The following is a 17,017-nucleotide window of genomic DNA, read 5'->3' as shown; positions in this document are numbered from 1 at the left end:
CATGTCATATCATGTTTATACCTTGAACGTACAAAGATAATAGATATTTATACTTATAAAATAAAAGAACTACATGGCATATGGACAATTTACCTTGACCCAAGATGGCATCCAGGGGGCGGGGGTGGGAGGGGGGTTTGGGGGTGGGGGGTGTGGTCAGGTGACTTTTGCCATTTATGCACTGACAAGAACTAACTCCTGTCTCTGGAAATGTAAATGTCTGTGAGTGGAGTGCACTCCCTTGAAAAGACATTTGCCATACAAGAACACTTGTGGAATTTACAGCTTCTATTGTCAGATAATTTCAGAAATTCAAATACAATGTCCCCCACATTCAGTGCCTGTGAACCCAAAACCTTGCAGAGAGACATGAAGAAACCAGTTTATCACAAGCAGGTGTGATTGACTAACATTGATTCTCCATTGTATAGCAATAGCTTTGGCCATAGTATCATTTTTGTGGATAATAGAAGTGTTGATCATGTGGTCACATAATTGAAATTGACTAGAAATAATGCATCTTATTATTCCAAGGACAGATAGGGGCAATTCAGTCTGGGACAAAGAGCACACAGGGAACCACCACCCAGCAAGAAGTACAGAACCCTGCCCAACAACCAGTCAACTCAGGCAGTGAGAGAATGGCTAATTTAAAGCCATGAGACTCAAAAGGTTTAAAACACTCCTTCTAAAATGTACATCTTGTTTTGTGTGACCTAGGTGAGGGGAAAGGGGAAAAGTTACCCAGCGCTTCACCCTGTCCATACCAAAGGGAATGTAGGTGGATCAATAGTGGGATAATTAGAGAACACAAAGCAAACAGAAGGTACTTAAGATTATTAAGGCCGGGATTTTCCGGCACCATCGTGGGTGGGACCCGCCGCGGGCGAGGCAGCGCCCCAGCCAGAAGCCCATTGACTTGCGGCGGGACCGGAAGATCCCGGCGGCAGACGGATGTGGAAAATCTCGCCCTAAAATTTAAAATTTAAGAGTCTTTTTTAAGGAACAATGCATAGGCAGCCTAAACCTGATAAGAAATTGCTTCTTCTATGCAAAATTGATTCAAAATAAAAAAATTGGCAATTGCTTCTTTTAAGAAAAACTAAATGGAAGAAACTAAAGATGTTAAAGGATGACTGACTCACTGTTATTAAATATAAATGGAAGATTATACTTGAAAGAGGGGGTTGGGGGATGCTAATGAAAATCTCACCACTCCCGTTTGCCAGAATCTAAGTCAGAAACCAAACAGAAGAAACTCTGTGGAACTGGATTCCATTCCTAATGCCGCCCCTCCTCTCTCCATCCCTCAAAGGCAATGTGCCTGTGTTCCACCCTCTCCAGTGGAACAATACAAATGAACAAATTATATAAATGCCATGCAATTATCATTCAGGACTTTTACATTGTGCAATAAAAGTAAGTCAAAAAATTAACCATGTGATTGCCTTAAAAATCTTTGAAAAGCCACCAGTTGTGTCAAATAATTGGATTTCAAGGTAAGCAATGGAACTGCTCACTGCCAACGTTGACAAAAGCTGCGCACAAAGTGATCTGCATAGCTTTCCCCAACACCAGTTTAAATCTAGCACCAAGTCAAGGGGATCTCCAAGCACCCAGCATCAGTGATGACATCAAACAGGGTAAGCAGCCCAATCACATTGAGGTATTCCCACATCAGCACACCAGGAAGTAAAAACCACTGAATCCCTTCAATTTTAATTTAAAGTTTACAGGTAGCAGAATTAAAGGTCGGGGCATACACATGGCATAAAGAAAGAAGGTAAAATATCGGACACCAGCTTTAAAAACTTAAAATACACGTAATTTCTTATCATAATGGAAGGATGTGACTTTCAACAAATATTTTTAAAATCTTTCAGCGTCAGTTAGGCTACTTAGCAGTAATTATGAATTTAGCACACCATTAATAATCCAGTTACACCTCATTCAATAAGGTGTAATTTTTTCAAGGATTTTTATAGCCGGCAAATAGTGAAGTAGAAGTTCACATCAGTTTAATGGTCTCTAATTGATTGCAGTAGAGGCAGGGGGATCTCAACATCAGGCCTTCTGAAGAAGCATAGAATCACTATACAAAATTTATGGATTTCTATGTTTAACTGTGCATGTGCAGATTCTAGGGGCATTTTCCCATCGGTGAGCCCGCTCGCTGACGTGTAAAATGACGTGCGGTGACCTCGGGCGTGCATCCCGACATCACCACATGTCACTTAGATTGTCAGCTTGGCGGGAACGCTGCCGAGTCGGCTGTGCGCCTGCCGAACTGCCAAAGGCCTATTAAGGCCTGTTAAAAACTAATTAGCTTAATTTAATGAGCTGCCTGTCCAACCTTAAGGTCGGCGGGCAGGCGAAGAGCCCAGGCGGCCTTTGCATTTTTCATGAAACCTCATCCACAGGTGGGATAAGGTTTCATGAACTGTTTTAAAATCTAATAAAAATTTCTACATTTATTCTTTGGCATGTCCCAGCTTATGTGATAGTGTCACATGAGGGGACATATTTTAAAAGTTTAAAAATCCTTTATTTTAAAGTTTAAGACTGAAACAAATCTCCCTGAGGCACGGAAGTGCCCCAGAGAGATCTCTGCGCTCTTTCGCGTGCATGCGCAGAAGTATGTGCAGGGAACCACTCAGGGAATTCCCCCTGCGCCCGCACAGGGTGTGCACAGCGCTTCCGGGCGCGCATCACGATGGGCAGCCTTAATTGGCCCGCCCATGTAAAATGGCGGCGTGGCCCCGATCGAGGGCGTTGATTGGGTTTGCGCCCCCCCCCCCCGCACAACCCCCCCAACGGGGGGAAATTTCTGGCCTAGGAGTTGCTATTAGCTTCAGAGGAGCTATGATGGCAAACACAGACAGTTTCAACATAATTACTACCACAAAACCCAGGCCAATGGTTCCTGATGGAGAGCCTTCATTAGAATTATATACTGTGGATGGCTTGCAACTTGGAAATGTTGTGAACTGTGAGGAGGATAGTGTTAAGCTTCAAAAGGATAAATGGTGGATGAAATTTAATGCAGAGAAATATGAAGTGAAGTGGTAGAAAGAATGAGGAGAGGCAATGAAAAAATAAAGGGTACAATTCTAAAGGGGCTGCAGGAGCAGAAGGACCTGGGCATATATAGAGTATAAAAACAAGAAACTTATAATAAACATGTATAAAACATAGATTCGGCCTCAACTGCAGTATTCAGTTCTGGGCATCACACTTTAGGAAGGATGTGAAAGCATTAGAAAAGGTGCGGTAAAGATTCACACAAATTGTTCCAGGGATGAGGAACTTCAATTACATAAATAGATTGGAGAGGCTGTGGTTGTTCTCCTTGGAGAAGGTTGAGAGTAGATTTAATAGAGGTATTCAGAATCATGAGGACAGAGAAAATAGGGAGAAACTGTTCCCATTGGTGGAAAGATCAAGAACCAGAGGACACTGATTTAATGTGATTAGTAATAGAAGCATTGGTGACATGAGGAAAAATTTTATTATGCAACGAATTGTTAGGATCTGGAATGCCCTTCCTGAGTGTGATGGAGGAAAATTCAATCATGGCTTTCAAAAGAAAATTGGACCATTATCTGAAGAGGAACATTTACAGGGCTATGGGGAAAAGGCAGCAAGTGGCACTAGCTGAATTGCTCTTGCAGAAAACCAGCACAGACACAACGGGCCAAATAGCCTCCTTTTGTGCTGTGACTGGAAACAGGAGGCTTCTTTATAGGAATACACAAAATAAAGAGAACAATAAGGAAACTTTAAAAATACAGTTAGAATGAGGCAACTTATTTAGAAACCAGCAAATTGTGTTATGATCCTTGACCAGACACCCAGGTTTTTGGTAAGATTTGGTTAAGGACCAATAACATTTTGTTTAAAGTAGGCAAAGTTTGAGATTCAAGACACTTACTAAGAGAATAAAGCAATAAAGTTCCACAGGTTTTGAACAAACAAAAATTAACTTTACTAAATAAGGTCAGAAAGATTAAACAATTTACAATATCTATCTTATACTCTAACATTCAGGATTAATATGAGGTACATGTGAATTAACAGGCAAACTGCGGTTGAACACAACACACTGCACACTAAATGGCAGATGCGACCAAGACAGAGTCCATGGATTTCTCAGCAACCCACCCATATGTCAGTCAATCCAACTGAAACTCTCATGAGGGATGCCAGTCTCGACCTTCAAAGATCTCGCCTCGGAATTCCCACCAAAAGCTGCTCCAACTCGGATGGTATAAATGACGGCCCACCTTACAGTGTTTCAGCCTAGTCTTCTGAGATTCCATTCCATTGGATTCCTGAATCTGCATTCAAGCACCAACTCACAAGCACAACTTCAGTTCTTTGGCCTCACCAAGCAGTATGCTACTATTCCAAAGGGTTACCTTGTCCTCAAAGGCCCGCATCATGGAGTCACCAAGCTTCTGCTGCCATCTTGGATCTTCAGGGCTTCTTCTGAGCCCTCTTCAATTGCCAGGGATTCTCCTGAGCCCTCTCCAAATGCTGGGGCCACTCCTGAGCCCTCTTCACTTAAAGTCTGCTAACCGCAGCCCTCTTCCTGTTTAGAGCCTGTTTCTCCGCTCCACTCTTTTTCCTTAACTTAACTGGGACCAGTCACTGCCCCCTGTCTCTGTCCCCTACCTGGGACTTCCTTTTGGGACCTCTCCCTGCTCCCTGCCTGGGACCCTTGTCACCAATGATGCGCTGCTCCTGGTCACATGACCAGGTTTTCATGCCGCTTTATTTTTGCACAGGCGCTGGGCCAATCCTCAGCCCAAAGAACTTAAAAATGAACAACTGCACATGTGCAGCCCGCGACCAGTCTGCACAGGTGCGGAAACTCCAAAGCCTGTCGGGACTTGGACGTCCCAATCTCTGCTCTTAATGAGAAGGTAAGTCTGGCTTTTTTTTTCTTTTATTCTTTCATGGGATGTGGGTGTCACTGGCAAGACCAACTTTTGATGCCCACACCTAATTGCCCTTGAACTGAATGACTTGCTGGACCATTTCAGAGAGCAGTTAAGATTCAACCATATTGCTGTGGGTCTGGAATCATATGTAGGCTAAACCAGGTAAGGATGGCAGATTTCCTTCCTTAAAGGGCATTAAAGGGTTTTTTTCAACAATCAATGATAGTTTTGAATCACCGTCACTGAGACAAGTTCTGAATTCCAGATTTATTGATTGAATTTAAATTCCACCAGCTGCCATGGTGGGATTTGAATCCTGTGCCCCCAAAGCATTAGCCTGGGCCTCTGGATTACTAGTCCAGTGACATTACCACCATGCCACCATCCCCCCATAACTGGTATATATGATGTACTCACATCAGGGCAATTAATCATTTAGTTTACTTATACACTCTGGTAGAACGGCTGGGAGCGCTTTGTTGGAAATTGTCACTGGGGAGGGTGAGGCAGCAAGGCACAATAAATTTTTTAGCTTTTTTCATTGATGTTGTGGAATCCAGTCTCTCTAATTATGGTATGTGGAAAGGTGGTGGTTTACTTACATCTGCTTTTGCGTAAGCAAGGCCTGGATAAGACTTAGATTAGGTGTAGGTCAAATCAGATATTCTGTAAAAGCCTTTGTACTCTGCACCAATAGTGTGCCTTAACCATGACCTCAGAAAGCAGCCCTTCACTCAATCAGCATGAATGTTTGCATTCCCCACTCGCTGAACAAGGTTACCATTTTAGTTCAACTTATGCTAAACAATGTGAGCTTTACAGCCGTGTTGCTGGACCTGCAATGAATTGTGTGAACCCCAATCAATTCAGACTGTCCACATTTATTTCACTCAGAATCTTTTCAATTGGCGGAGAGGGTATTTACAGTGTTACAGTTCGAGCTAGATTTTAACAGGCATGTATGATTTCATGAAGAAAGAGTATTAATTCTCTGCAGTGCTCAGTTTCCACAGCTATAATTTTTTTATATAACAGTAACCTAATGGTATAAATGACTCTGGTGGTGTGTACAATCGTTGGTTTTGAGTCAACAGTGGATGCAACATTTGGTTTTCCATGCAAATACTATCACATGGATGGCACCATCCCTTACCAAAAAAACAAGCATTAGGTGGTACTACATAGTATGTTTCTAACTTAGAAATAATTACTGAGTATAATATGGTTATATTTTTTATTTAACATATCAGAAGATTCCAAACATAATCTCAAAAACGATTGCATCCGTGAATGGGAATACAAAATTAAACACTGCCAATTTCAGAACAGTAAGAGCTAGAATTGATTGTTAACTTAATTTTGGAAAGTTAAGCACACATTCTAACCAAGATCCCAAAATGTTTGCATTTGTGACTTAAAAGTCTAAATGATTCTTGAAGTTTTCATTAATCAGCTCAAAATTTAGATAATAAGCCTTTTAAGTAAAAGGCTATAATGATGTGTTGAATCAAATATAAATCTTACACTGCATTAAGAATGAAAAGCAAAATGTAGGACATTGGTGACCCATTTAAGAGCAATGCCAACTCTTAAAGCAATGCACATATAAAAATAAGTCTAAGGTTGTTTTATGAAGCAGCATTGTAGACACTGAGCATAAAAGGAAGGAGATTTAGGCAAGAGGGAGACTGCAGATGTAGTCAAACAGTTAAGAAAATTCTTGAAAACAGGGAGAGAGTTAGGAAGGCAAATAGTTTTTTAAGAAAATACCAGAGGGTAGAATTGAGTCTGAGAGATTGGCCTCCAATGCTAAAGCAGGGAATATTAATCTGATGTCATAGGACAGAAGATTTGAAAAAATATATGGCTAGAGCAGATTGCTCACATGAAGTGATGCCTTTGAGGAATTTAATGGGAAAAAAATCTCTGGGACACAGGGAGTCAGCAAAGGTAGATTTTCAACTTACCATCATTGTGGGTTTAGAGAAATGAAAATCAGATGGTTTCTATAATGGCTGTTCGATCTGCAACACGGGTTTTAAGCCCAGGTCTGAGTTGAATTCTACTCATTAGAGTTTTGCAGGTACAGGAATGATGGATATGAGGGGCTAAGGCAGAAAGAGAACATTATTGAAGAGCTCTAGATTAAGCAAAGCTAATGCAGCTAGACAAAGCAGTGAGGAAACTACTGAAGAAGTGATTCTCACTAGATGAGGGTGTGAATGAACATTTCAGCAATGTTGAGGTAAGAGATATGGGAATCAGTGGGCAATTCCCCTGGGGGTGGACGAGTGCAGTATTATTGGTGGACTGGATGCGAGTAAAAAACACAACATAAGAGTTGAACAGAATAATGAGGTTGCTGAAAGGATGTGCATCAGATAAAACCAGATGCAGAAGATAAGAAGGACGGCTTTGGCTTTAACAACTTCAACTTGCTATGCACAAACATTAAATTTGGTACAAGTTTAATTCTAGCATGTGATGTTTACACAACCATCAAAACCATACACTTGCCTCACCAATACTATCCAAGATGCAACATATTGACATTAAATTGTTGTGTAGTAGCAGCACATTTGCACAGTTCAAGTGGATCTGTAGGAGTCACCATCTGGAGAAAATTGGGAAGTTGGGAAAATTTCTATTTAATATGGAAAAGAGAAAGAAAAAGTTGTTGCCTTTGATTCCTGCCATGATTGGAAGTTGAAAATTCACATATTGCTTCAGTTTATATTTCCATTTTAAAACTATTATATTCTTCTGATATTGGCTCTCAACTTCTATTAAAGAACCAATCTTTCTGCATTTAGGAAATTGCTTGGAAATTTGGGCAAAGTATTCTTACCCACCTCTTCATTACAAAATGCAAATGTTAAGCCATCCAGTAGTTTTACTTACATGGAGACGTACTTCATTTTTTCCTGCAACAAACTCCTTCCTCATTCCTACATGGAGTCCAAACATATAACAGCACTGGTATAACCAACACTTCCTTTGTTGCAACAAGATGTTGCAAAATGTGTGAAGTTTCTTTTTTTTTTACATTTACTTGCCAGTCTTAGTGCTTCCATTGAAGTGATGTTCACGCAGAAGATGGAGTGAGAGTCTTTTATACAGCATTTGAATCTATTAATATATCCTGAGCCAAGAGGAAGTCTGTTGCAAATGTTGGCAAGTAGGTCATGGGAATCCATAGCAGCTTTGCGTCAATGCCTGCACTGTACCGGGTCCGAGGATACTTTGCTGTCAGGGCGTGCTCCATACACCACACCACCTGGGAAAGGTCTGTACTTGACAACTTTTTCACTAATTTCTCCTGTCTGGTTTCTGCTGTGGATGGCCCAAGAGAAATGTTAGAGAGGCAGATTGTAATAAAGCACAAATAAAAGGCAGCTGTAAATGCTGGAAACCTGGGACAGGATTTTTACCTCGTCGGGAGGGCGCGGCGGGCGTGCCTGGGAAGGGCCGTGAAACCGCCCGCCGCCCACAATCGTGCCCCAAATGCGATTTCAGCATGAAAGGCCCGCTCAGAGCCTCAGCGCTGCCAGAGTCGGGGAGGGAGGAGCGCGATCACTGAAGTTTGCAAGTGCGCGGGGGTGGGCTCGGTGAAAGGTCCCTGAAGGCACAGGGCTGCCTCAGGGAGCTGAAGATTTTAACATTACAGATGAAAAATGTAAAAATAATGAAAACATGTCCCCTCACGTGACTCCGTCACATGAGCAGGGAAATGTTAAAAATGAGTTTTAAAATTTTATTTTATTTTTTAATCATTGGTCGAAGCCTCATCCCACCCGTGGATTGAGGTTTGGCAAAAAATACAAAGGCCGCTTGTCCTATTCGCCCACCCGCCAATCGAGTGTTTGGATGGGCAGCGAAAAATTTGGTTTAACTAATTGATTAAGGGTCTTAATTGGCATCTAATTGTCGTGGGTGCGCAGCTGCCTCTCGGGCACGCCCGCCGAGCGGAATGTCACGAGAGTGCGCAATGACGTCAGGGCGCTCGCCCGATGTAATTGCGCACTGTTTTACTCCCATTCAGGTGGGGCGCGCGCCCGCCTGATGAGGGAAAATGTCTGCCCCTGATGTAAAAATAGAAAATGCTGCAAACGTACAGGAGGTCCACCAGCCTCTGAAAGAGAAAGGACAGGTTAACATTTCTAGAGTGGACTTGCATCACAACAAAATTGGGAGTTTAGTGAAAATTAAGCTGACAATAAAAGGCCATGGAAGGAGCAGACAACAGGATTAAGGATTATTGTGTTGAGGGGGTTGGGGGTGGGGGTGAGAGAGAAGGGATAAATGATACAATGCCCAAAAAATCCTCTTTTTTTAAAAAAAGAACGTTGGTGTTAAAACTGCTGAACTGAAAAATTCAGCTGGTCTATTACAAACCTTTAAAATAATGGAAACATAGAAAATAGGAACAGGAGTAGGCCATTTGGCCCTTCGAGCCTGCTCCACCATTCATTATGATCATGGCTGATCATCCAACTCAATAGCCTGCTCCTGTTCTCTCCCCATATCCTTTGGTCCCTTTTGCCCCCAAGAGCTATATCTAACCCCTTCTTAAAAACATACAATGTTTTGGCCTCAACCACTTTCTGTGGTAGTGAATTCCACAGGCTCACCACTCTCTGGGTGAAGAAATTTCTCCTCATCTCAGTCCTAAATGATCTACCCGTATCCTCAAACTGTGACCCCTGGTTCTGGACTCCCCCACCATCGGGAACAACTTTCCTGCATCTACCCTGCCTAGTCACTATCCCACTAGTCACTGCCTGCCATTCGGAAAAAGACCCGTTTATTCCTACTCTTCGTTTCCTGTCTGCCAACCAGTTTCCTATCCATCTCAATACACTACCTCCAATCCCATGCGCTTTAATTTTACATGCTAATTTCTTATGTCGAAAGCCTTCTGAAAGTGCAAATAAACCACATCTACTGGCTCCCCCTCATCAACTCTACTAGTTACATCCTCGAAAAATTCCAATAGATTTGTCAAGCATGATTTCCCTTTCATAAATCCACGCTGACTCTGTCCGATTCTGCCACTGATTTCCACGTGCTCAGCTATTAAATCTTTTATAATGGACTCCAGGATTTTCCCCACTACCAACGACAGGCTGACTGGTTTATAATTCCCTGTTTTCTCTCTACCTCCCTTTTTAAATAGTGGGGTTACATTACCTACCCTCCAATCTGTAGGAACTGTTCCAGAGCCTATAGAATCTCGGAAGATGACCACTAATGTAACCACGGAATGCAAGAACGGAAATAGCTAAATAAAGCAATGAAATCAACCGAAGTATGAAAACCTCCATTGAGCGTACCAATAGCCAAAATGAAAAAGACAAGCCAACAGCACAGGGGCAAACCCTTGCTAGAATTGTGTTCAGTCAGAACTCACAATGTCAGTCTGCCTCCCACCGGGGCTGTACTGGACCCTAGCCCATATGTGAAAAATAGCTAAGATTTGAAGCTGCTAAAATCCATGCTTATGCCAGAGGGTTTCAGGGTGCTCAGGAAAAGATGAGGTATTTTCCATGACACTTGTGTTGAACTTATTTGGAACGGTGTGAAACTGGGAGCTCAGATTGGAAATGGAGAGAGAAGTAGAAGTGGCAAGCCCGGACACAAAGCTCAAGGTCACACCTGAAAAAAGAAGTAAAGTGTTTAACAAAACAGTCACCAAATTTGTGTTTGGTCACCCCATTGTAGAGAAAACAATGCAGTAAGCAGACGAAGATAAATAAATGGGCCATGCACAACCAAAAAAATAGAGGGGACATTGGTGATGAGACTTCCAAGAAAGCGTCCAACTAGAATTGTCAACACTAAGACAAAAACAAAAAAACTGCGGATGCTGGAAATCCAAAACAAAAACAGAAACAGAATTACCTGGAAAAACTCAGTAGGTCTGGCAGCATCGGCGGAGAAGAGCACAGTTGACGTTTCGAGTCCTCATGACCCTCCAACAGAACTAAGTAAAAATAGGAAAGGGGTGAAATATAAGCTGGTTTAAGGGTCGAGGGGGGAGGTTTTTTGGGACAAGCAGCCAGTGATAGGTGGAGATAACCAAAAGCTGTCACAGACAAAAGAACAAAGTGGTGTTGAAGGTGGTGATATTATCTAAAGGAATGTGCCAATTAAGAGTAGAAGACAGGACAGGTAAGGTACAGATAGCTCTAGTGGGGGTGGGGGAATACTGAAAGGTAGAAATAAACAATGGGTGGAAATACATTTAAAAATAATGGAAATAGGTGGGAAAAGAAAAATCTATATAAATTATTGGAAAAAACAAAAAGGAGGGGGAAGAAACGGGAAGGGGGTGGGGATGGAGGAGAGAGTTCAAGATTTAAAATTGTTGAACTCAATATTCAGTCCGGAAGGCTGTAAAGCGCCTAGTCAGAAGATGAGGTGCTGTTCCTCCAGTTTGCGTTGAGCTTCACTGGAACAATGCAGCCAGCCAAGGACAGACATGTGGGCAAGAGAGCAGGGTGGGGTGTTGAAATGGCAAGCGACAGGGAGGTCTGGGTCATGCTTGCGGACAGACCGAAGGTGTTCTGCAAAGCGGTCACCCAGTCTGCGTTTGGTCTCTCCAATGTAGAGGAAACCGCATTGGGAGCAACGAATGCAGTAGACTAAGTTGAGGCAAGTGCAAGTGAAATGCTGTTTTACTTGAAAGGAGTGTTTGGGCCCCTGGATGGTGAGGAGAGAGGAAGTGAAGGGGTAGGAGTTGCATCTTCTGCGTATGCATGGGGAAGTGCCGTGGAAGGGGGTTGAGGAGTAGGGGGTAATGGAGGAGTGGACCAGGGTGTCACGGAGGGAACTATCCCTACGGAATGCCACCGGTGGGGTGAAGGGAAGTTGCGTTTGGTGGTGGCATCATGCTGGAGTTGGCGGAAATGGCGGAGGATGATCCTTTAAATGCGGAGGCTGGTGGCGTGATAAGTGAGGACAAGGGGGACCCTATCATGTTTCTGGGAGGGAGGAGAAGGCGTGAGGGCGAATGCGCGGGAGATGGGCCGGACACGGTTGAGGGCCCTGTCAACTACCGTGGGTGGAAAACCTCGGTTAAGGAAGAAGGAGGACATGTCAGAGGAACTGTTTTTGAAAGTAGCATCATCAGAACAGATGTGACGGAGGCGAAGGAACTGAGAGAATGGGATGGAGTCCTTACAGGAAGCGGGGTGTGAGGAGCTGTAGTCAAGGTAGCTGTGGGAGTCGGTAGGCTTGTAATGGATATTGGTGGACAGTCTATCACCAGAAATTGAGACAGAGAGGTCAAGGAAGGGAAGGGAAGTGTCAGAGATGGACCATGTGAAAATGATGGAGGGGTGGAGATTGGAAGCAAAATTAATAAATTTTTCCAGGTCCCGATGAGAGCATGAAGCAGCACCGAAGTAATCATCGATGTACCAGAGATAGAGTTGTGGGAGGGGGCCGGAGTAGGACTGGAACAAGGAATGTTCCACATACCCCATAAAGAGACAGGCATAGCTGGGGCCCATGCGGGTACCCATAGCCACACCTTTTATTTGGAGGAAGTGAGAGGAGTTAAAGGAGAAATTGTTCAGTGAGAGAACAAGTTCAGCCAGACGGAGGAGAGTAATGAGCAAATCATGTGACTGGAAGGCCAAAAAAATCAGTTTCAAGCCATCGTGAAACCAGTTTGTGATTGTCTGCTCTGCCCGTCAATGGGGGCTGTGTTTCCCACCACTGGACATTGAGGACAACGTTTTAATACCATTATAAGCCTTGCTCGCTGGAATCATCCCCCCATGCTAAACTTGCCGCTGACGCCGGTGGGAAAACACGCCGGCCCAGAACATATCTTGACAAGTGTGATGTGCAGAAGTCGGGACTTATCGTTAGGGGCCTTCCTCACATTGCAGACATCCGGGGAGCAGAAGATGCCAGAACCCCTCAGCTACCGGAACCTGGAGGAACACGAGTATCGCATGCTGGGTGGAGTTATGTTAACATGGCTCCACCACGAAGCAGCTTGCAGAAGGTGGAAGGTGACTGCTGATGTCTGGGGTCTGTTTCAGGACATCAGTGTCTTGGCCATGGTCTGCTATGGTTGATCATCGAGGGAGTGGAGAGGAAGGTCCAGCTGTGAGTGGTAGAGGAAGGTTTACCCAGGTTTGGCAGCAGGGGGTTAGTGGGAGAGGAATGTTTAGGTTTGACTGGGAGAGGAAGGTGTACCGAAGGGGTGGTGAGGTTGGGAGTTGGGGGAATGATTGTGTCATACAAACATACGAACAAAGGGCAGAGTAGGTCTTTGCCCACTCACTTAATGTATCTATATATTTTTGTAGCCTCTTTATGTCCTCTTCACAAATTACTTTCCTACTTATCTGTGTCATCAGCAAATTTGGCAACCATCGCATCCATCCCTTCATCCAAGTCATTTAAATAAATTATAAAGAGTTAAGGTCCCAGCCCTGATCCCTGTGGCACACCACTCATTACATCTTGCCAGCCTGAAAAAGACCCATTTATGCCTAGTCTCTGCTTCCTGTTAGCCAACCAATCTTCTATTCATGCCATTATGTTACCCCCTATACCATGAGCTTTTATTTTCCTCAATAACCTTTGATATGGCAATTTATCAAATGCCTTCTGGAAATCTAAGTACAGTACATCCACCTGTTCTCCTTTATCCACAGCACATATTACTTCCTCAAAGAACTCCAATAAGTTGGGTAGACATGATTTCCCATTCACAAACTCAAGTTGACTCTGCCTGATTACCTTGAATTAATCTAAGTGTCCTGCAATAGCTTCTTTAATAATAGCTTCTAACATTTTCCCTATGACAGATGTTAAGCTAACTGGCCTGTAGTTTCCCGCTTTCTGTCTCCCTCCCTTTTTGAATAATGGAATTAAATTTGCTATCTTCCAATCTAATGGGACCTTTTCCCAATCTAGAAAGTTTCAGAAAATTAAAACCAATGCATCAACTATCTCATTAGCCACTTCTTTTAAGACTCTAGGATGAAGTCCATCAGGACCCGGACACTTGTCAGCCCGCAGGTCCAACAATTTACTCAGTACCACTTCGCTGTGATTGTAATTTTCCTGAGTTCTTCCCTCCCTTCCATTTCCTGATTTATAGTGGCCACTGGGATGTTACTTATATCCTCTATAGTGAAGACTGATGCAAAATACCTGTTCAATTCATCTGCCATTTCCTTGTTTTCCACTATCAATCCTCCAGACTCATTTTCTATAGGACCAGCGCTCACTTTGTTAACTCATTTCTTTTTTAAATATTTATAGAAACTCTTACTAGCTGTTTTTATATTTCTGGCTAGCTTTCTCATGTACTTTAATTTATCCATCCTTATTAATATTTTAGTCATCCTTTGCCGTTCCTTATATTCTGTCCAATCTTCTGACCTTCCACCTATCTTTGCACAATTATACACTTTTTCTTCAAGTTTGATACAATCTTTAACCTTTCTAGTAACCACAGAGAGCGAAGACAACGGAGGAGAGAGCGACTGAGGCTCCTGGCTGTGCAGAGGCAGGAGCAGCAACCTCAGGAAGAAGAGGTGCCTGGGGCTCCCACACACACCACAGAAGAGCCACAGCGAGCCGCCGCTGATCGGCGCCTAGTGACACCCAGGGTCTATAGATGCTGCTTTTGATTCCTGCAGATGACCAAGAACCAGTGTCGCCAAAGACTGCGCATGTCTATGGAACTCGTTGGTCACATCTGCCAGCTACTGCAGGATTAGGCACCACGGGGGCATGCCATTGCTAGTGACTGTGAAAGTGACCGCGGTGCTCAATTTCTGTGCCAGCGGCTCCTTTCAGGGCTCCACAGGAGACCTCTGTGGGATCTCACAAGCCTCCACCTACAAACACATCGATGATGTCACAGATGCCAGCTTTGTGAGGGCACACAACTTTGTGCATTTTGCCCAGGAGCAGAACAGCCAGGATGCAAAAGCGATTGGATTCACCCAGATCTCAGGTTTCCCATGGGTGCAGGGTGTGATCGACTGCACTCATGTGGCGCTCAGATCTCCGTCGCAACACACGGTAAACAACATCAACCGCAAGGGGGCCCACTCGCTGAATGTGCAGCTGATGTGCGACCACCACAAACACATCCTGCAGGTGTGTGCACGGTTTCCAGGAAGGGTGCATGACTCCTACATCCACAGTTGGTCACAGATCTCTGCAATCTTCCAGGGTCCACAAAAGCTGCAGGGTTGGCTCCTTGGGGACAAGGGCTACCCGCAGAGCCCGTGGCTGATGACACCCGTGCGGCGGCCTCAGACTGCAGCAGAGCGACGGTATAATGAAGCTCATGCTGCAACTCACAACTTGGTAGAGCAGACCGTCAGGGTGCTGAAGATGAGGTTCGGGTGCCTGGACCGGTCTGGTGGAGCCCTGTAATACAGTCCACAGAGGGTGTCACACATCATCATCATCTGCTGCGCCCTTTATAACCTGGCACTGCAATGGGGAAACGAGTTGGCTGAAGAGGAGCTGGAGGTCTCCTCCGATGAGGAGGGCACTGACGGGATGAGGATGAGGTGGTTCTCGAAGGCGATGATGACAGAGATGAGGCCTTCGCATTGGCTAGACAAGGCAGGCATGCTCGGGAGGCCATCATAGCAGCTAGATTTGTGGTGGGTGATGGCGACGTGCAGTGAGCTGACTGCATAGATCCTCACATTGCATCTGTGAACGTTTGACTCCACTTTGGCTTATGGCAGCGCGAATACCTTTTGTGAGAATGCTCCTGTCATGGAGACGCAGTGGAGGCAACCAATAGTTGCATGATTCAGGAGGATGATGACGACATGCAGTGAGGACACTCCATAGATCTGCACATAGCCTCTGAGAATGTCTGACTCCTGTTTGGCTGAGGGTAGCTCACTTGTGCTCTGTGATCAGGGTCAGAGATGCAGCCATGAAACTTTAGAAGCATCTGATCCTTTGTCCGCCTTCAGCATCTGAGCCCCTCAGGTGCACAGTGTCAGTGGTCACAGATGCTGAAGAGATGGGGGCCAGCCCCACCTCAAAGCTGCTGAGAGCACACAGAGAGAATGAGAGAACTGTGTGGTGCCTGCCCACGACATTCTGGCAGTAATGACCAGCACCGCTGAGGTGCAGGCATCGGTAACGTTTCCAGGGAGCGTGAGGCCGGACCATCACTTTGGTCTGAAGGCTGCACAGAGCACAGGGAAGAGGCCGTGTTGCAACTGCCTTTATCTTGTGCAGAAAGGTTTCACATCAGAGTCACATGAACACTGCTCATCAGAACAAGGAGCCATTGGCAGGGAGAAATCTTGGGAGTTTATTGACAATAGTGAACAGTATGTACAAGTGATTAACACCCATGCCCAGGCTGTGTATGTGGGAGAATAAAATACATCTACAGGATAACAAAGGGTTAAGTGGTTAAACCATAGTGGAATACTACAACGAAGTCTCCTTGCACCAGTAGCAGACAAACCTGCGCTATCAGCTATCGTGAAGGAAGAAAAACAAGTATCATAAACAAACTACCAAGAGTCCTTGAAACAAAGTTAGGATGTCTGTTATCAGCACATGAGACAGGGCCTAGTCATGCTACCTGTTGTCTGTCCAGATGACTAGTCGCCAGATGGGCTACTCAAGGTTTTGTGTAACTACTCGAGGTTTTTGCGTAATTATAAACTAAGACAGAACAATTGTATGCATGCCAAAGATAAAATTTCAATGTTATTAATTACGCACGCTTTTGCTATAAGAGTACTGTGTACTCTGATGCTTCCTCAGAGTGCCGGCTAGCTCCGTTGTATGCTGCTGGGCCCTCCGTGATATCACGATTCAATAAAGGCTTCCGAGACAAACCTCCTGGGTCTGAGCGTTCACTCCGTTTTCCGTGACAGTGTACCTAATTCTTCTTAACTTTCCTAACCCTGCCGCTACATTTTGCTGCTCCCTGGACTTCCACAGTGGAGGTGAAGGCAGCTTGCTGACTGCAACGCCCTGTCTGACACCTTGGCAGGCATCCTCTGGAGGGCCCTAGCTTGCTTTCGGGGTCCTGCTTTGTAGCAGTGGCA

General features: G+C 44.4%; 1 protein-coding gene across 2 annotated transcripts in view; it reads right to left on the bottom strand.

Annotated features, from left to right (window-relative positions):
- Positions 1-6,917: 6,917 nt before the first annotated feature.
- The window catches only part of LOC144686727 (dehydrogenase/reductase SDR family member 9-like), a 29,149-nt gene continuing 19,049 nt past the window's right edge, over positions 6,918-17,017 (bottom strand). For both annotated transcript variants that reach the window (XM_078552329.1, XM_078552330.1), the window contains exon 4: positions 6,918-8,276. In XM_078552329.1, coding sequence (XP_078408455.1) covers positions 8,056-8,276 — 221 coding nt within the window. In that variant the 3' untranslated portion in view covers positions 6,918-8,055. The remainder of the gene's footprint in view (positions 8,277-17,017) is intronic.

This window comes from Cetorhinus maximus, chromosome 11, assembly GCF_964194155.1.
Source record: "Cetorhinus maximus chromosome 11, sCetMax3.hap1.1, whole genome shotgun sequence".
In the NCBI taxonomy this organism is placed as follows: Eukaryota; Metazoa; Chordata; class Chondrichthyes; order Lamniformes; family Cetorhinidae; genus Cetorhinus; species Cetorhinus maximus.
This window is presented reverse-complemented; position numbering and strand designations above follow the sequence as displayed.